Source organism: Leptinotarsa decemlineata, unplaced genomic scaffold, assembly GCF_025532065.1.
Source record: "Leptinotarsa decemlineata unplaced genomic scaffold, Ldec_3_MD MMD2_tig00026328_RagTag_RagTag, whole genome shotgun sequence".
Lineage (NCBI taxonomy): Eukaryota > Metazoa > Arthropoda > Insecta > Coleoptera > Chrysomelidae > Leptinotarsa > Leptinotarsa decemlineata.
Window position 1 is genome coordinate 19,809,041 of NW_027412688.1, and position 21,398 is coordinate 19,830,438.

At 33.0% G+C, this 21,398-nt stretch overlaps 2 protein-coding genes across 6 annotated transcripts in view; one reads left to right on the top strand and one right to left on the bottom strand.

The window, feature by feature from the left end:
- LOC111515562 (organic cation transporter protein-like) overlaps nt 1-21,398 on the bottom strand; it is a 244,514-nt gene that overhangs the window by 180,598 nt on the left and 42,518 nt on the right. The window lies entirely within an intron of this gene.
- The window catches only part of Rel (nuclear factor NF-kappa-B family member relish), an 81,926-nt gene continuing 71,106 nt past the window's right edge, over nt 10,579-21,398 (top strand). The window contains exons 1-4 of one of the 3 annotated variants that reach the window (XM_074182790.1): nt 10,579-10,859; nt 10,949-11,146; nt 11,750-12,059; nt 16,280-16,421. In XM_074182790.1, the coding sequence (XP_074038891.1) occupies nt 10,814-10,859; nt 10,949-11,146; nt 11,750-12,059; nt 16,280-16,421 (696 nt within the window). In that variant the 5' untranslated portion in view covers nt 10,579-10,813. The remainder of the gene's footprint in view (nt 10,860-10,948; nt 11,147-11,749; nt 12,060-16,279; nt 16,422-21,398) is intronic. The other 2 variants (XM_074182792.1, XM_074182791.1) reach the window with 2 other exon arrangements.

Here is a 21,398-nt window from a genome sequence, read left to right on the forward strand (position 1 = left end):
GGTCAACTCAAAAAATTGAAATTTGGGATAATGAAATTATTGCATGAATTGCAATTTTGCATTTTGAAATGAAACTGACAGATGAAACGTTCAAGATGGCGACTGGGCGCCATCTGGGAAAAAATTAATGGAAAGGGTGACACTTTTTTTTAAGCTTCTAACAAATGCTTCACAACCCTAGAATATAATGTCAATATATTCAACTAGGTACTACAAAATGGCATAACTTTTAATAATTGCCTGAATACAATGACAGTTTCATACATCTTTTGCTTCAAATAGCCGCATAAAAAATGTCCAAAGGTGTCAAATCTGGTGAGCGGGCTGGCCATTCTGTAGGACCTCGACGGCCAATCCAAAGACCGGGAAAAGTAGTATCCAAATAGTTTCTTACTTGTCTGGAGTAATGTGGTGGTGCTCCATCTTGTTGGAATACAATATCCATATCGAATTCATTAGAATTCGCTTCGACGATTTCAGTGATGAGAAGGCCAACAGTAGTTTCCGGCAGATTCAAATACAGTTCCCTTGTTAAATTTTGATCAATAAATAGAGGTCCTACAATATGATTTTCCAATATTCCTGCCCAAACGTTATTTTTTTCTGGATATTGAGTATGTGTTTCCCGGAAAACGTGAGAGTTGGTGTCACTCCAATAACGGCAATTTTGTATATGTACATTGCCGTTGAAATAATGTACATTCGTCACTAAAACAAATATTGTGGAGATAGGTAGGATGCCTTGCAATGGTTTTCGTCATGATTTCGCAGAATTCTGTTTTTCGATCAGGGTCATCTTCAGTTAATTCGTATACCATTTTAATTTTGTATGGATGATACCTATTCCTCTTCAAAATTATCCACACAGTAGAAGGAGACACCTCACAAACATTCGCAACGGAATAAGTAGACTGTTCAGGAATTACTACCATCTCACCAATCATTTGCACTTGCTGTTCTTCCGGAATGGATGCATGATCTAGGGGCTTTTTGTTATGTGAACTACTGGTAGTTGTGAATTTGGATACAAGTTCCCTCAAGTATTTTCTACAGATAGGACGATTCGGAAAACGTTCATTGAAAATCCTTTCGGTCTCGTGAAAGTTACCTATGCGTCGCACTGTAAATAAAAATCGCATCAATTTTTTCTTCCAAAGGACGAGAATTTACTATTTCAGAGATTGTTGACGTGGTACCTTTCTAATAGTAAAACCGAAAACTAACTGAGAATATTCTAACTGAACAATGATATTCATTGTTGTACTGACATTTTTCTCATTTTTATAAACAAAAAATAACTTAACAAATCTTATCGGGTTGTTGGAATTGCCATATGGCAGATAAAAAGGAGTATTTCTAGAAATATTGATATTAATGTGTTTGTCTTGAGGAAATTATTAAATGTTTCGCCATTTTGTAGTAGGTCAAGATATTGACTTCATATTCTAGGGTTGTGAAGTATTCGTCAAGAGCTTTAAAATGATATGTCGCAATCTGAATTAAATAAATGTACTTACTTGCAAATATATTACAAATGAACAATCAGTGAGTTAAATTCACTGTTGCATGGGCATTAGGAATGATTGAATAAATTTTTGGGGAAGAAATGTTTTGGCTTTCTATTTGTTAATCTTTATACATGAAAATGTGGGAATCTTCCGAAGAAAGGAACGAAGCAATCAACTTCAAAAAATGAACAATATACAAAGATATGCAGATTATGCAAAGAAGTAACTTTCAGACACAAACTGGAAGAAAAGCTCTCTCGAAACAACTACTTTCACCTTTTATCTCTACAATTTTTGAAAAGATTCTTCAATTACAAAATAATCGGAAGAAAATGCTTTGCTGACTATAAAAACAATACAGAAATAGGACTCCCATAATTCGAATTACTTATATTAGAAAATTCACATTAATTGTTATTTTTCTGATTGACTCGGCCGTTACTTGATGAAGATCAATATTAATTTTACAAACTACACTGGAAACGATTTGATCTTCACAAACTTAATTTAAAAAATATAACATGTTTCGCAACCACAGTAGTTTTTTTTAGTGAATAACATACTCTATGTATGTTATTCACTAAGAAAAAGCTACTTTGATAGCGAAACATGTGATTTTTTTTTAAAATAAAGTTTGTGAATATAAAATCGTTTCCGGTGTAGTTTGTGAAATTGCTTGTTATTGATCCCACATAAGAATGCAATCCATTTGGTGGTTGATTATCCTTGTGATTTTTCACAATATTTTGCTCACCATGGACTTTCCGTCGGAGACTTTCGATCAAGCTTCATTTCCCCTTTTATGTTATTATTGTCACCAATGAGAAAACTTAATCTAACTCTTTCAAATGAGAATAAGAAGAGGGAGCGACGACACAAGCTGCAGGTGGATCGACTGTATGCTTAGAGGAAAATTAGTATACACGGCCGTTATGGGCGAAATAGTAATAGCACTGGTTGCAAGGGGCTGTCCTCAGGGGTGACTTTGATTCCCACTGTCATAGAACTTTGCAATGGACGTTTTCTGGCCATAAGGGATACAAAGTACTGGGCTATGTAGATGACTTAGTCATCCTTGTCCAAGGCAAATACAATAATATATAGTGAGAGGACACATGCAGTAGGCCTTGAATATTATAACAAGGTGGACCTAGGAGGAAGGGCTGAATATAAGCCCATCGAAATCGACCATAGCAGCATTCATGAAGGCAAAGGGCCTAGGATCTTCAGAAGTTCGAGGTGAAGAGATATAGCTATCGAGGGCCAATTCGACTGGGAAACTCACCGACTTACGTGAGATTGGATAAAACAGAAATTTCGGAATATGTGGACGAACGAACATCTAACATGTTCTCGGACAACTTGTCACCGAAATACATGATCGACACGAACTACGCGGTTGAAGTCTTAGAAAGCGATAAGTGTAGAATAAACAGTCGACGGATCAAAAACCGAATATGGGTCGGTAACTTGAATATACTGTGCGGGGAGGAATTTTTCTGAATGTATATATGTAATGTCTGTAATTTTGCAATGCGCAAGGAAGGTCGATCAGAGGGCTCAATAAAATGAGAGGATCATTATTTCCACAGGCAGCCAGGCTACACTAGGGGCACAGACGATCCCAAAAGTGACATCGAGACTGGTCTGGGAATGCCATGAGGAACTGAGGAAACTGGCGAACAAAAATTGATTGACTATATACTAGGTGCAAAGACACTCAGGCAACAAAAAGTTGACTTAAGTCCAAACATAGGGTCTGAACCAGCTGTGGGCGTACCGAAATCTTTAGTACGGAACCAGATTGGAAAATAGGTCTATAAATGGGAAAACGTATCAGGGAATAACACACACAGGAAAACCGTCCGAGAGGAGAACCGAAGAACTGCTTCAACAAAGCAGAGATCAGCTCAGAATAATTAGAAAATTCCACAAATAATGTTTGAAATACAAACTGAGTAGCAAAAAGTGTTTTTTGTATAATTTAGTGTTCATATAAAAGTATTTGTTTCGAAATAATTTTTCTTTCGTGTAATTCAATGTTTATATGAAAATAGCTGTTTCAGGAGAGCTTTTTCTTCCAGTTTGCGTCTGGAGGTTACTTCTTTGCATGATCTACACATCTATGTACAAAGTTACTGCTTTTGAAATTGATTGCTTCCTTCCTTTCTTTGGAAGATCCCCACATTTTTTGTATCAAGATAGAGTAGTAGAATGCCAAAAACTATCTTTCCCAAAAATTAACCACTCTTAAAAATATAACCCTTTCAATTTGAACTTCGACAACTAGTTATTATTTAATATTGATGAATATGCACCAAATGAACTGATAGTGAAACATTGGAAGTATCAATTAATTTTTCACTTGTTATGGAATTCATAACTAAATTAAAGTCGAAATTTCGAGATTGAAGTAAAAATTTCGAGATCAAAGTCGAAATTTAGGGATTCGAAGTCGCAATTTCCAAGAAACGAATAAAAAAATATGTGACCCCTCTGCGCTTCCTTACAACGGCATTCTGAGATATATTTTCTGTTTTTTGGTCGTAAACTCACTGTATAATTCTTGGACAGATATACCTACCTATTTCCGAAGATAAACCACACAATAGTAAAGATAAATTTCGGAAATAATCGGAAACAATTTAAAAATTTAACTTATTTATCATATGTCATTTGATTACATTATGTGATTGATCATAAGTGATTTTTGTTTTGTATAATTTCTCTGATTAGGGTATTTAATAAAAATTAAAATATTGCTTTAGCACATTTGATTTCATGCATCATTAATCAAATTAACATTTCAATAACATTAACAGGTCACCTTTCAACTTCTTAGCAGTAGTTTATTTTTTGATCATTTGCGCATTCTTCTGTGCACATTTCAATGTAATCTTGTGATCTGTCGTTCTATGTCATCTCTATCAGACATAGTTGTTGATATTTGAGCAATATTGAATGTGTTGTTCATCATTTTATTGTTGCTGCTTACCAAAAATCTTCAAAATTCCAAAAAAACTATATTTCAGTACCCTGAGATTCAGTTACGGCTCGTGCATTGGAGAACAGAGGAGGCTTAAGTCATATAGACTATATACACACAGAAAAGCCCGCCGGAGGCGCGAAATTTTTTATGTTGTTGCACGCTCTGCTTAATACTAAAGTTAGGGCGTGGGCATGACAATGCGTAAAAAGTGCATGAGGAGCTATGGACTTTATTTTACTTTAAAAACCATTTAAATGGCCGGCCATGACCGCAACCCCATCATAGGTTTGCGCAATTAACTTTTGCCTAAAATTATAGGTGTCACACGTACGAATTAAAAAATTAAACAAATCGTCAGCTGTTCGCCTAGATGAAACATCATGAAAACCCATAAAATGTTCTACCACATTACCATCTTTGACATATCTAAAAACGATTGGAAGTTGTGTTGTACAGGTAATATAGGAGTTTCATCAATTTGCAAACATGCAAAAAAAAACACTTTCAATCTCCTTGCTTATATTTTCCTTAATAATCTATGCCACACTGTCTATAATAAGCTCATTTTGGATGGTTTTTGAGGTGCCCGAAAAAACGCTACCGTTTAAAAAAGTGCCAAATTGTGAATCATATTTGCCCCATAACACGAGGTAAATTTTTTAAATCGGAGTATCTTATTTTAGACCACGTTTGGTATTCGGTTTGTACGGAAAATAAAAGACAAGGCCAACAAAAAAGTTTTTCTCGTTTAATGGAACCAATCGCAATTATCGTACCAACTAATATTAAATCCTCGATTTTGTCGATTATCTGACGATTTAATTGAAATCAAATTTGGTTGAGGCCTTCCCAGAGTTTTAATAATGTAAAATTCATTATCATAAGATAAAGACTTGAAATTATTTGTCAGCAACCAATCGACTATATCGTCAGATTTGTTCAATTTCGTCCAACTTATCCATGAAAAAATGAAAAAAAAACTTACCGAAAAGTGAAAACCTGAAAACATCTTGAAATTGAAAGAAAACACTTTAAAAACATATTATGAATATTACCAAAAAGCACTGCTATAATATAATACTGCCTGTTTTATACACAAATAACAAATATTATCAAGAAACACTAAAACGATTTACCGGAATATTTTTTACTCCCGGTTCGTCACGGTATCCCATCCGAATAATTGAATAAAAAACAAACGCTGTCGTAAACTAACAGAGACCAACTGGAGGCTAGCCTCCTCTGACGCTGTAATTTCTGCAACTGAAATTACAAATCGGGACGTATGTCGCTACTTGGATCGGTCTCGTGGAGCCTGTGTTTTTTATAGCGGTCGGAGGCTTGGCTCCCTTGCAACGTATGACATTTATTATTTCGGGTTGATAGTTTATTCGTTAGGCTCAATCCACACTATGATGCCGTTCTCGGTCCGATCTCGCTCCGGTCTCGGTCCGATCAAATCTCGCTGTGTCTACACTACTAGTTCCATACTCAGTCTGTCTCGATCCATGGTCGACATAGGACGTTTCTCGAAATAATTCGATAAATTGTACTCGCCAAAAAATGGCATTTAATTTTTCAATCGAAGAATTAGCGAATTAGTGTGGACGAACAGAATACAAATGAGAAAAAATTACAACATAAAATGAAAAGAAGAAGAATGTGGATACATCCCATTTTACTAACGAGAAAAGAAGAAGGCGAATATCATACGTTATATCGTCATTTGATAGACGACAAAGAAAAGTTTATTATTTATGAGCAAATGTTATAAATGACTCAAATAAAGTACTTACCTTTTTCAGAATCCACACGATTTATTACTAGCCATGACTAGAAGTGAAATGTAACGTCTCCTTGCAAGACCGAAGAAAGACTGGAGTTGAAACAAAAACGTATTCACACTGTCGGTACAAGTCATGACAGGTCCGATCTCGCTCCAGTCAAATATTCTTTTCGACCAACCGGTACCGGCGCGATGCCGGATCGGAACCAGAGTGATACGATAGTGAGAATCTTAGATTAGGTAAAAGAGGGGATACATAACGCCAACCTCTGCGTACGAATCGAGTTTGTGACCGATTTCCGAGTGGCCGCCATATTGTTGGTGCTAAACATTGATCTTGGTGCTTGTTCGATTTTGTGCAATTATTGAGTGTATTTTGAACTATTTTGTGGGTGAGTACTGTATAAACATGGTGAAGTGCTCATCTTACTATTGTAGTAGTAATAGCGAGAAAAAGGAAACCGGTATATCATTTCACAGGTGAGAAAACATCAGTACATTTAGGAACAGTAGGCCAAACATGGATATTATGTGAAAACTATGTATGCAAATGTCTAGATTTTCAAGTATGTAACTCAGTGGTGGATAATCTACGGTTAAAGAAGATTTCAGTGCTTACTTTGTGAATTTTCATTCATAATTTTATGATAGACTTCAGATTCACCTTGAAAGTTCAATTTTTTTGCATAGGCGTGCATTTATAGCAGGGTCAGATCGAGTGAAAATTTGGAATATCTTGAAAATACATTTTTGATTGAAAAAAATGAATGACTACATTGTGGACCCTAGACAAATTGAATATTTCTTTTCTATTTCATTGAAAATGACCTGTGCAATACATTACTCATATTACAAGAAAATTTTATAGATTATTATTAAATACTATTTCATTTTTCAGATTTCCTAGAAATGAAGATAGACGGGCCATTTGGGTAGCTAATATGAAGATTTCAAACTGGTCCCCATCAAAAAACGATCGTATTTGCTCAAAACATTTTGAAACCTGTTATTTTTATAGAACTGAGGAAAAAACGAAATTGTTGAATGAAGCTGTACCCACTATTTTCCCAGAACGACCTACAAGTCTTCAGTCAATACAGGTATACTGCAAAAACAATTTGATAACCTTAATATTTCAAACCTTATTGATACTCTCTATTTAGAGGCCAGTCGACAATGTCTTTCAGCTAAATAGAGATTAAAGAATATGCATTTTTTGTTCAGCAGATTGAAAGTATTTAAGAGTACCTTACCATAAAGAGAGTTGTGTACTAAACAAATTTTTATTTTCCAGAAAAACAGGAAACGAATTAGACCCCAAACACCAGAACCTTATCCATCAACAAGTGCTCAACTGCAAAGAGATACACCCCGCAAAATTAAAAGATTTTGAAGATTGTGAAGGCACAGTACGTTTTATTAAATATATCAACACCGCTTTTGATATTTTAAACTCGAGAACTGTGCAAGCACCTTGCTATAAAAAAGCTTTGTGCCCAAGCAAAATCGTTGAAGTTTTGGCTTTTGTTGCGAAATTCAATGAATATATTTGTGCTTTGAAATTTCCCAATAATGAAAAAATAATAAATTCACCTAGAAAAACTGGCTTTATTTTAGATCTCAAAAGTGCAGTGGATCTGTTTGATGACATAGTATGGCATAAAGAACTTTTGATTTATTTTCCTCTCTATAAAATGAGTCAAGACCATATAGAACTCTTTTTTTCTTCAATTCGTTCTAGAGGGGGTTGGAACAATAATCCAACCGCCCGTCAATTTATGGCTGCATATAAACGTCTCCTTATAAGAACGGAAGTGAGAAGTGGGGGCATAGGTAATTGTCTACCTTTAGAACAAATTTCTATTCTATCGGTTTCAAGTACAACCAATAAAACTCCTGAGGAGCAAATAAATAGTTCAATACCAATTATAACGGAAGACAATTTATTAGAAACCGAAAAAGAAGCTCAATCACTAGAAACAATTTTTTCTGAACATAGTTATATCATGAACACCAATGTTTTATCTCATTGCTCAGAAGAAATTGTAACCTATATAGCTGGTTTTGTTACTAAACATTTGTCGATGAAAATGAAATGTGAATCATGTGTTACTGGCTTAATAGGTAACAAAGCGAATTTTCTTAATTCCCTTATTTCCCAAAAAAACTGAAGGCGGATTAATATATCCCTCATCTGATGTTAAAATTTGTGAAAAACTTATAAGACACAACCACGAAGATTTGCCAAAAGGAAATAATGTTAAAAAATTAACCAATACTATATTGAGACAATGTCTTTCGGTTGATATGTTTCAATGTCTGAATAACCACATCTTAGACAATGAAGTCAATCATGTCTACTTTTTAATAAAATCAATTATTGAAAAATATTTGAATATAAGGATACACTTCATAATGAAAAAGCAGAGTGAAGCAAAAGATGCTATTCGAAACTATTTCACTAAAATGATTTTATTTAAAGGGCAGTAGGGCTATATTGTACAATTTTGGATGTATGTATGTATATAACAATATAATAAATATGTTTACTTATTACGAGTTTGATTGTTAATATTTTGAATTAATTTATAATGCTTTATGAAGTTACAATTTTTTTTATAGAAATATTCAAAGTTGAAACTTCAATATACCTCAGGTTATTCATAATAATTGGTATTAAGTGTGAATTAATCTGAAAGTGCAATAAATATAAGTCTTAAAATTCAATTAATGTGTCAAGTGAAATACAAACACTTTTTCTAGACCCTAACACCAATACTGATGTTTTCACTTGACGCACGTTTCGCTAACAGTATTAATTTTCTTCTGAAGATGCTAGTTAGCGCAACGCGCGTCAAGTGCAAATATATCAGTTTTGGTGTTAGGGTAATTAATATCTAGAAGTAGTTTCAACTTTTACACCAAAGGTTCCAATCTCATCGTTTATAGGTGAAATACCTATAACAATACACCGGAAGTCTTTTATTTATTTATTACTTTTACTCAAGACTCCATATGATGAGGCGATAAAATAATTCAGTCCATACTGCTTTGATATATAGATTATGGAAGGATTATGTCTTGAACCCTTCTCATAGATACGCCACTGGCGTTAAGCGTTTGGTGCAGATTTGCCTCAGCATGCTGTTGGTTGTTACGAGTCCATATATCTTTCCTTGTCTAAGGTGAGAATACCCTGATTCTTTCATGTTTGAGAATACTTTACCGGACCGAAACTGGAGCGAGATCAGACCGAGAACGGCATCTTAGTGTCGATCGAGCCTTATTCGTTCATGGGCGTTGCGTTTGAGTTTTGTTGATACAGTGTGGTACGTACTACGTAGTGAGTGATAGTGTTTTTCCGGACATATTATGTATTTATATTGAAAATTGATGGTAAAGTAATGATACTCAAGCATTAAAAAAAATAATCATAATTATTTGTCAATATCTTTTAATTTATTGCGATGAATAGCCTCAAATTTTATGAGGAGGCTAAGCCTCCCTAGCCTCCTCTGACGAGCCGCCGCTACTGAGATTTGAATTATTGTGTGTCAATATCACGTGTCACGCATGCGCCAAATATTTCTTAATTTTATGTTTTAGCAATCGAAATAATTTGGATCGAATTAATTTGGCTGCAAGTATGAAAAATGAGTATTTAAACTTCTCATGTTGAAAACAGTATGAAACCGAAGTTTTAATTATAATTTTTCATGTTGACCTCCTACCGCGAAGTAATAGCTACATCCATCAATTTAATTATTGTTAGGGTTAGGGATAGGGACTCACTGTACAGAAGTTTTTTCTTCTGCACGTAGTATAAGGGCGAGATTTGAATAATCCGGACGTCATCTACCAAATCATTGAACTTAACTGTCAAGTTCAGTAGCTCCGAACACGAATTCCGCTGTTAATTGTAGCTACCTTCCTTTCAGTTATTGTGTCTCTACTGCTTTATTTCACCCTCATTAAAATCATAGATCAGATTTACAATATAAAAATCCATTACCTATTTACATAAATTTTTTTGTCACTCATTAACTTGTCAAAATGTTTATCTGAATATGTTGGCAATACTGCTACAAAATTATCATAAAACTCATTTTTATATTTATTCAATGGGTTCATTTCAGATTGTTCATAGTAGAAATACACTAGTTTTTTAATGACTCAAAATACATTTGTATTCATTAATGTAAACAAATCGATAATAAAGTATGATTACACTTTGTGATAACAAAGAATTCGCAGGTATCCCCCACTCAAATTCTGAGATAATCAGTCATATTTGCGCAAACGCACAGCGTAGAAGTGAAAGGGGATTTTTGTTAATAGGAAGTATATGACTCCCCTGCCTGCACTAACCCCGTGAATACCCACATATTGGACTGGGGAATAACCTAATACGTTGTTTGTGTAATTTTGGTGAAGTTTTTTCTTGGTAGACGAGTACAGTCATTCTTTGGTGAGTTGTAGGATATTGTAGTTGTCGTTCTATAGTTTCGTGTTGTGTCTCATTCCTTGAAAATGATTATAGGAGACAATAATACTTTTTATCCATTAGAGAAAACTAGTGAGTGTTTTTGTTATTTATTTGAATAAGAAAGGAACTTTGATATCAAAAACAAGTTGTCAGTTTTATTTCAGTTGAGTATGTTTTAGATATGAGCACATATCCGAATATCTTGACTCCACCGTCAAGTAGTGAAGACTCTCCACAGCCAGTGTATTTTGTAGCTTCTCCAACATCCAGTAGTTTCCATGGACCTGAAGGATATGTGTCACCGATTTCTTCTTTCGGGATCCCAGAGTCAGAGACAGTTGTTGATCCCTACTTAGTCATGGAGGCCCAACCAGCAGGTAAGTGTTGCTATTTAAGATGATAATCTATTCATGACAATCTTATCAGGCCTCTATTCAATAATCATCACACCATTTTATTTTGATCTGAATTTTATCTCCTATGATAACTATGACCCAGTAATATTTCATGTGTGACATATGAAATGATAACAGCTTTTCTGGTTTTAAGTATTTCCCAAGGGACATTTGCCCTCTGTATAGTTTCCTGGTATTGCCTCTGCAGATTGAGTTTGCATCAATATGTTTTCCAAATGTTTTGCTATATAGAATCAGTGATAAGTTTCTGAATGATTTCAATTCAAGGGTCACCTCAGAAGATGTATTTCATTTAAATTCATGAACTGTCAGTTGCCTTGAATATTACAGTTTCTTCACACGGAAATGATATGATTTGATTAATAATAAATTATGACCTGAATAAAACTGAAATTTTATGATATTGGTACAAATATTTTTCAAAATATTGTTTGATATTTTAAGAATCATCTGAAATATTGAAAATTGATGAATATTCCCCAGATCAAAAAAATCAGGTCGAATAGCATTTTAATTTTATTAGCCTTTTTTCATCTTTGAATAAATGTTATTACTCACTTCTAGGTGCAACTCTACATCTTGTTGAACAACCCACAGATCGTTTCAGATTTCGTTATAAATCAGAAATGGCTGGAACTCATGGGAGTTTAACTGGAATGAGCTCTGACAAATCACGAAAACAGACATACCCAACAGTTGAATTGCATAATTTCACCACAGGATCTGCTATTATAAGATGTTCTATATATCAGAACAATGCAATTGGCAAAGACTTCATGCCTCATGCTCATCGTCTCATCATGAAAAAGGGAAAAGAGGAGCAAGATGATCCCCATGATTTAGTCATAGGACCAGAAGATGGATACAGGGCGGTGTGAGTTGATATTTCTTTAGGACCAAAGAAAAAATGAAATTTTCTCTTTCACTTCTTTCATATGTCATGGAATCCATCATAACATATATAAATGACACTTTATTGTGAGTTTTCATTCAATACTACAAAGCAGAAACATCTCTTTCACTATACTGTATCGTAAACTGTTAAGTGGAAATTTCACGATTAAGTGTTATTCAAATATATGTCATTTCATTTATTTTGCATAATAAACTGGAAATTAATAAACTTTTAAAAATATTTTGTAACTTGATAAAATATTGTGAAATTATCTTTTTATCAATATTTATCTTTAAAGGAGATACAGTTTTTCAAGATCTTGGATAAAATGTTGGAATAAAATTTAAAACATACTTGGATTTCGGTATTCAAAAAATATTTCTGAATCCATTAAATTTGTTTTTAAATGGAGGTTAAATCAAATTATTCCATTATTTCTAAAGACTTGAAAGAAAATTATTTGCTGTAATTCTTTAACGCCTTTCATTTAATTATAGTTCGCCATACATCAAATATCTACTACAAAATACATAATGTTAATATTTACAAAGTGTAACAAAATAAATCTCCATCTCATTAAGATATTGCAAATTACAAAAAATGAACAATGCAGTAGCCAGAGTCAAAATAAAGGTGGGCTCATGACATCAAAATTGGAAAGAAATTATTCAAATTTGAAAATAGTTGAAATTGAAACGCTTTTGATGAATAAGAAAATAAACGAACATTTCTCACTTTTATCCCTCACCATCATTCCACTGAACTCTGAGTTGATCAAATGTATCTTCAAAATAACTTCATTTCTCATCAGCTATAAATCTTTTAGTCAATTCTGAAGATGCTACTGCAGTTGAGTAAATTGCAACACAAAAATATTTCTAATGTGTTTATGAAGATATTTGACTTTTCTGTAAAAATATATTTCCTTTTCAGTTTCTAAAGGTCTTTTGGCAAGTGGATTCTCAACTGAAATATTAAGAAAGTCACCTGAATTCTTTCAAAATATGACACTTCGGTGCACGTTTCATACCCAAATAGGCATCATCAGAAAATACTTATAATCAAGAATTATTTCCTTTACTTATTTTACAATTCAACTTCAATATATATAGTAGATTGTTTTTTTTTTGAGAATATCCTAAAACAGTATTGACCAGGCCTCAAGTTGATAATTCAGGAATTTTAGCTTCTGTCTATTATGAAATCTCATGAAATTTGAGCTTTTAATGAATTACTGATTCTTGGAGTGTTTTCCATACATTAGCTAGAGAACGATCTTTCTGGTTGACAATTTAGTGATTGTTTCGACTATGACATGATAATGGATAAAGGAGCTTCAATCCAAACCCCCTTCTATCAGTTTTTTCACTCAACAAAACTACTTTTTGCATGAACTCATTATAAGGTCAGCAATGAAATTTGCATGAATGTATGTCCGTTGGTCACATGAATTTTAGTATTAGATCTGAATAATCAAATTAAACACTCAGTTATGTAACAACTGTTTTGAAACCACAATCATTGTTATTCCAAGGCGTTATTGCTTCAAGCTATATTAATACTTTTTTTCAGACAATGGCAGTCTGAACTTCTACATTTCTCTTGAAAGATAGAGAAAATTGTAGTTTTTTTTTTCAAAGCTCGTATTATTTAAATATATCTTTTTATTTCGTGTGTATAAATATCATTTTGTGACACAAACTTAGTATTTTTGTATAGTGCAGCGGAAATGAAGCAGTGATAAAATGAAATTTGAGATTGCTCGAATTCTTTAGTATCAGGTAGTATAAATGATATTTTCATATTTCTTAAAAAACAATCTGGTTTAAAATGAGTCGATACACCTTCAGTCCATGCTTTCAACAAAACTATTAACTGTGTTTGAATAACAGATATTATATTATCCTGATGGTATGTGGTGGTAGATTATATCTAAAGGCATTCGATACTGTGGACCATAAAATACTTTTGAATGCCAGAACTATATGTGGAGTTCTGCTATGATCAATTCTCGAACCTATTCTTTCCTTTTGCTAATACTAATTCTTTGCCAACCGTATATTTATTGAATACCTACAAATGTTTGTTGAAAACACCACCTTCATTCACATTACAAGTACAAGAAATTGAAATTATAATGTCTAACAACCTCGAAATCTTCATAAGTTTGTAACAGAAAGATATATATCAAAACATCCAATCGAATTCCAAGTGTTAAATTTCTTGGTGTCATTGTAGATGAAAATTAATGGTTGACACTACATGACATAATCCCAAAATATGCAATTGGAATTGTATTTAGAATAAAAAATATATCATTGAACAGGAAAAGTTGCAGGGGCCCAAACCTGGTGAATAAGGTGGCTGAGGAATGATTACGGTGTTGTTTTTGGTAATGACGAGTGAATAGGTGCATTATTGTGATGCAGAAGCAATCAATCGTTTTACTACAATAAAGGACCTTTTCTTCGTATTGCTTCTCGCAAGCAGCGCATAACTTCAAGATAATACTCCTTAATTACCGTATGACCATGTGGCAAGAACTGATGCACTACGCCACAGTAATCGAAGAAATCAGTGATCAAAACGATGACATTTGATCGAACATGGCCCAAACCTGGTGAATAAGGTGGCTGAGGAATGATTACGGTGTTGTTTTTGGTAATGACGAGTGAATAGGTGCATTATTGTGATGCAAAAGCAATCAATCGTTTTACTACAATAAAGGACGTTTTCTTCGTATTGCTTCTCGCAAGCAGCGCATAACTTCAAGATAATACTCCTTAATTACCGTATGACCATGTGGCAAGAACTGATGCACTACGCCACAGTAATCGAAGAAATCAGTGATCAAAACGATGACATTTGATCGAACATGGCGTGCTTTTTTGGTCTTGGTTCTCTTGGGCTCTTATATTGGGGCGATTGAATTTTTGTTCAAATATCATAACCCATGATTCGTCACCAGTTATGACCCATTCCTGAGCAACGTTGATGCGACGTTTTTTTTGGTCAAAATTCAGAAAATTTTGAACGAACTTCACTGCCATAGGCATTCATGCTCAAAAATTCTGAAAAAACTGTATGACATGAGCCAACCGTTATGCAGACATCCTCATCAACTTCATTAATAGTGATTCGACGACTGTCGATAACAATTCTCTTCACTTTCATCGATTGTTGTGCGTCGTAACCTTCTATGAAAAGTCGTTCCACTTGTAAAAATTTTTCTGACTCAGTATAATCACCGTATGCCACTGTCAACATTTCAAGTGTTTCTGAGCACTTTCTTTGATTCATGTTTCCGATAGCAGAAAATCGCCGGACACGCAAGACACATGTAACTTTTATGCCATTCACCAACAAAATAAATATGCTAAACAGCTTAAAATGTCAACATGTGTTCGAGACGAGTATATCAACATAAAAATTGAAAGAAAAAAAAAACGCTAATCGATTGTACGTAGCCCGTGAAATTTGAATATTCACCTTATTTTTTTAACAGACCTTGTATATTCTAATCGAACCACAAGGAGCCAAGGAAAATACTAGATCTTTCAAAACAAATTTCGAGTCAATTTGAAAACATATTTATTACTGTACGGAAACATGTATATGTTCTATACATATACGGTAGTGTATTCATAAATGATTGTATTTATAATTTTTTCATCTTGTTTTTGTCTAATGGGGTACTATTAACACTCAGAAAACCCCTTTCACTTAATATCAAAATCATCTTCGCTAGGTGGCCAGCTGATCTGAGCTGATCATAATGGAGTTGAGTTGAGAGAAGCAAAATAGAGTTGAAAAAGGGTGATAATGGAAATATTTCAGCTAAGAGGAAACAAAACCAAAAAATGAAACACAAATACTCAAGATTTCAGATTAAATTTTTATGCAAATCTTTGGCCTCTTCCTAAAAAAAATATTGTGTTGAAGACATCTTTAAAGTTACCTTCAAATTAGTGAGTTTGAAAAATATGAAAAAGGTAGTTAGAATTACACAAATTTGAGAAGAAGGGAATTCAAGTCATCTTTCAGATCAGTCCTGCAGTACTGTCAATTTGTGTAACGAACTCAACCCATAATGTGTCCACTCCTCTAGTGGCTAACCTTGATTACCTTGTTTCATGTTCATTTTGAAAATGAATTTATATTATTTATCATTATGCATACCAACTGAACATTTTTTTAAGGTTCCACGGCATGGGAATAATACACACTGCAAAGAAAAACATTGTCTCAGAATTAACAAGAAAAAAGGTTCAATTGAAACAAGAAAGTATAGCAAGAATAGAAGGAAAAATGAGAGAGCTCACTACCAAGGAATTAGTTGAGGTAAGCGAGCACACCATCTATCAGGATTATCTTTATATGGCTTTTTCTTTTGGATTTTCAAGATGATACTCGATAAGCTTGTGGTGACTTTCCAGGGGATCATTTGATAGCTCTTGAAAATGTATGATTTTCATAGTCATGAAGTAGAAGTTTCATTGAGTGTTATGTTGTCAGTTGTAGGTGGTGCATGTGAAATTTTTGAAAAAGAAGTACTTTTAAGATATAATTATGACTGGGATCTCTCCTAACCAAATGCAATACAAAAAAATGGGACAGCAAAATAGGAAAAATGTTTATTCTTAGGAAAGCAATCTTTAAAAAGTAATAAATTACTGTATAGCTTTTGCAAATTTACTTAGAAAATAACTTGAAACCTAATTCTAGGATAGGGGATATATTTAAGTTTACTGTCCCATGAATCTACGAATGTAAACGGCATAGCAAAATAAATGACCCTTTTTGGTATTAAAAACTAATTTTACGAAAGCCTTTCAGAATGAAAATTCTTCCTATTTTCCTGTGCCTTTTTTGTATGGCATTTAGTTAAAAAAATCCCTGTTGTAATTAATATTGAAATTTATAAAAGCGGTACAAGCACTTTTGGAAAATTGATACCTTCCATTTGGGTTATTGTTTTTACATTTCCAAGATTTCAATATGCACCACCTACATTTGACAGCATGAAGGCTGACATGTATTTTCTACTTCAGTACTATCAAAATCAAAAATTTTTGAGAGGTGGCCTCCCAAAAATTCAATATGGGCTTGAGATCTATAACTTAATGTGTTTTCTTTGGCGATCCTGTTTTTCCTAAATGTTCCATCAGTTTTAAAAACCTTTTTTGACATAATGATGTCTGATGAATAAGTTTTTGAAACTGATGACTGGATTTTGAAATTTAGAGACGAGGATAGGTAATATTGAAAGCTGATAGTCATCTTTTCATATAATATTGGTTTACATTGACTTCCATTTTGTCAGTTACAATGAATTCCTGCTGTATTACATGTTGAAATGTATGTGGCAGAAATAAGGAAACAAATGAAAAGTAGAACATTTGTTGAAAGCAGTTGAAAAGAACCAATGCCATTCATATAATTGTGAACATTTAAAGCAAATACAAGACTTGATCGCCAAAAATACTTCAGATAAACTATGATCTCATAAGATCATTCGTCCTCTTATAGGGACAAATTTTAACGTCTTACTTCTCCATTAATATATGAAGACAGAGGATTATTCAAAGACATAATTAAACATTTGAAATATCAATGTTAACTCTGGAAAAATATGAAGAGCCTGCACAGAAGTATTTTTTAGATACTACCCAGTTTGTATATCAGAAATTCATAATGGAATTGAAACCGAAATCATACACGGGAAATGCTACACAACTATATTTATGAAAGAGAATCGACACAAAAACTCAACTTACAGTTCTCAATTTGCTCAATCTGCCAGTTCTTAAAATTCATTCACACAATTAATTCATTCGTACAATCATTTCATTTCGGCACTCTTCATGTATTAATAGAGAGGTAAGAAGACAAAAATATATTTTTTATAAAAAATATATTTCACTATTTGGAAATTCACTTACTGTGAATTCCCAAATAGAGTTACTGAGAAAAGTGCATATCTTCAGATTAGAGTTTTTGCCATACACGTGGTTGAGAAAACAATTGATGGAACTTAACCTGTCAGTAATGAATGAGGTTAAAGATTTTCCTGTTGAGTATTATTTTTAACTAATTGTGTGCAAGTACAAACCAAGTTATGTGATAAAATCGGCCGATACTTGATGAAAATCCATAACTTCTTCAAGAAACACTTTATTGTGAGATTTTCACTAAACTTTTACAGAAATTCTACACGTGTTTCGCTATACAAAAGCTTCTTCAGGCGTATCTATACGTGTTGAATAGAAACACATGTGTTTTTATAAAACTGTTCAGTGAAAATTTCACAATGAAATGTTTTTTGAATTTCTTTATTGTGAGATTTTCACTGGTCAGTTTAAAAAACCTTGTACATGACAGTCCTTTTTTTTTTTGTTACAAATTTGATATTTAGATTTAGGGTACATATAGCCTATTGAGACCTATATTTTAAACAAAATAAAGATTACTTCCGGTCCAAGCAGTAGTAATGACAATCAAGAACCTTATATGAAATCCTGTATCTTGTCAAAATAGAATTATTTTATCGAGCACAAAATAAATGGCCATTTCAATTTATAACTTGAAATACTAAAAAAAATCTGCAGTAGTATGGTTATTAAGTGTATTAGATTGTGCTGTGCTTCAGAAACCTTTTCTTACTCCATCTGTATTCATGAACGACGAGTAAACATTTTGTATTCCTATCATATCTGATGATCCCTTATGTCAAACTATAGAAATGCTAGCTAAAAAATTTAAAAATAGAAAATAAAAAAAAAACTGACGAGAGAAGCCTACACCAGATACTATAGAAACATGAAAATGTTCACAAATCATCCCCGAATATAGATAAACCGAATATAGATATACATATCTGATAACTCTTGAACTAGGAAATAATATTAATTCACAGCAATTACATTTCCAAATGACAGATTGACTTAAATTGTTGGAAACAGATTGGTCAAAATAATCTATGAATATTTGAAACTTCCTACTCCAATAACTGGTTAATGATGAGCCCAGGGAAGATATAATTGATAATTCACAATTCACTGTTCATTTTATCGCTGCATGAATTCAAATATTGTAGAATTTTAGTTTCCTGGTTCCACACAAAATATCAGATTGGCAACACTGTGGTTATCAATAACGGTCCATCATTTATTTGCAAATAAAGAAGATACAGCCTGAAGTGACTTTCTAGAATTTTTTTTCAAGCTCAAAAAAGAACAATGGTCTTTCAATGGCTTTTTAGTTTTATCAATGCAGTACTGGCCATATTAAAACAGTATTCGATTAATTTAATTCTTGAAGTTGATGCTTACATTTTGTGGTTTGGTCTTTGAAAGGTTGATGCGAATTAAATAAGTGAATCTGAAGCAGGTTTCAATGTTGAGTGATCTTTCTGAACTGGTTATGAAGACTATTTCTCTTTGTTGGTTCCTTGTAGTCTTAGTATATTAGATTTGCTGGATATATTTTTTTAGTCTAGTGTCTCATTTTCCCTGTTGTTACAAAGATTAAAAATTCAGTCAATTAGCGATTAAATGATTTCTTTCTTCATATAATCATAGTCGTTGGGAAAGTTTCTGATTATAAATAAGGAATACCAGCTACAAGTGTATATAGAAAACCAACTTACACAAGTCAGTACCTGAATTCGGAATCCAATTATGCTTTTTTTTTCTATAGTAACAGTCATTCATTTTGATTTCACATAATTAGTTCTGCAATTTTGGTGAGACTGAAGTAGGTTTTTGCGTTTAAGGGGAGGTAATGGTCTTAATAATAATAATAATAATATTAATCCAATAAAGTCACATGCGGACATATGATAAGTCACATTATTAGTTAAAAAGAGTACATTCTGAAATAATATTGGAATTATAAGAGATAAAGTGTTAGTACCTAGTGTATAAAGTGGGTGTATTGATATAAGTAAATTATATAACATTAAAACTAGACTAAAATTTCATTAAACAATTCATTCAATCTGTAGAAGGGAGTCCGAATGAGTATTTCTTTCAGTTTTAACTTAAAGTTGCAGGTGGTAAGTGATTTCAGAGTGGGGGTAGATGGTTGTACACTTCAATTCCCATAACTGTGGGACTCTGGCTGGTAATTTGTAGGGTGTGGTTTGGAATTATTTCTTGTATTTTCCTTGTGGAATATGGATGTGTATTATTTGGACAGTTGGTTCGGTGCTTTCTATCATGTGCAAAGCATGCTATTTCCAGTATATACAGGTTGACCACTGTTAAAATGCCTTTTTAAAAAGTGGTTAGCATGGTTCAAGATAATGAGAAAAGGTCATCTAATTATCCGTTTTTGGGCACAGTATATATTCTTCTCATGAGGGAGAATGAAACATTTTGATCATGAAAAACCGAGAAGTATAGTGTATTTTTTTTCTCATTAGTGATCCTTTAAACACCTTGAGTAGGTGCATTTCTAATACATTATGCCAAAAACCCCAATATTGTGCATGACAGAGGGTTAAATTGTCAATTAATATAATGAATTATTTCAAATAAAATTCTGTCATCCATGGTAGTTTCATGTAAGGCACAATAATACACATGTCTCAATAACATACACCATCATATAATAATAATAATATTTATTGATCTATGGAAACCTACGTTCAAAAATACCGAGAACATCCGAAATTATTTAACTCTTGTACAAGATCTGTCAATGGTTTTTTACATAATAATGATGCGTGTCCGTGTGAGTGCAATGTTTAATTTTTCAGTAATATTTACAAAATTTCACGAATCCGAAAGAAAAAATTGGTGCTCTCCATTATTTCCAGAGTTATAGTTCCGAAAATTGCAACTTATCGGCCTTTTTTGTACAATACAATCTATAGAAATACACCACTGTTTATTCACATCACCTTTACATTTTATTTCACCTTCTTTGACACTTCTCAGTTTGACAATTGATATATTTTTCTATACGGAGCTGCATTTGGTGATGAATATCTCCATTTTAAGTTTTTGTGGTAAACGTCATAGTTGACATCACTGATTACTACCAACTATTCAGTGTTTTTGGCACGAAATACTTTTTTTGAAGAGATTAGTATTTTAAAGAACTTAGTTGTTTTCAAACTCTTTCAATACAAAACTGGTACATTTTTCCAAGAAAGCACAATCTATGTAAATACACTGCCTTAACAATATCGAGTCCCATGAATAACACTTTTTGTTTCTCAAAGTATTAGTTCAAACATGTCACTAACGAAAAATTTAAACATATCAAGTACTGTTTTATGATTTCGCTTCAAAATAGTTGTTTTTGTTTTCC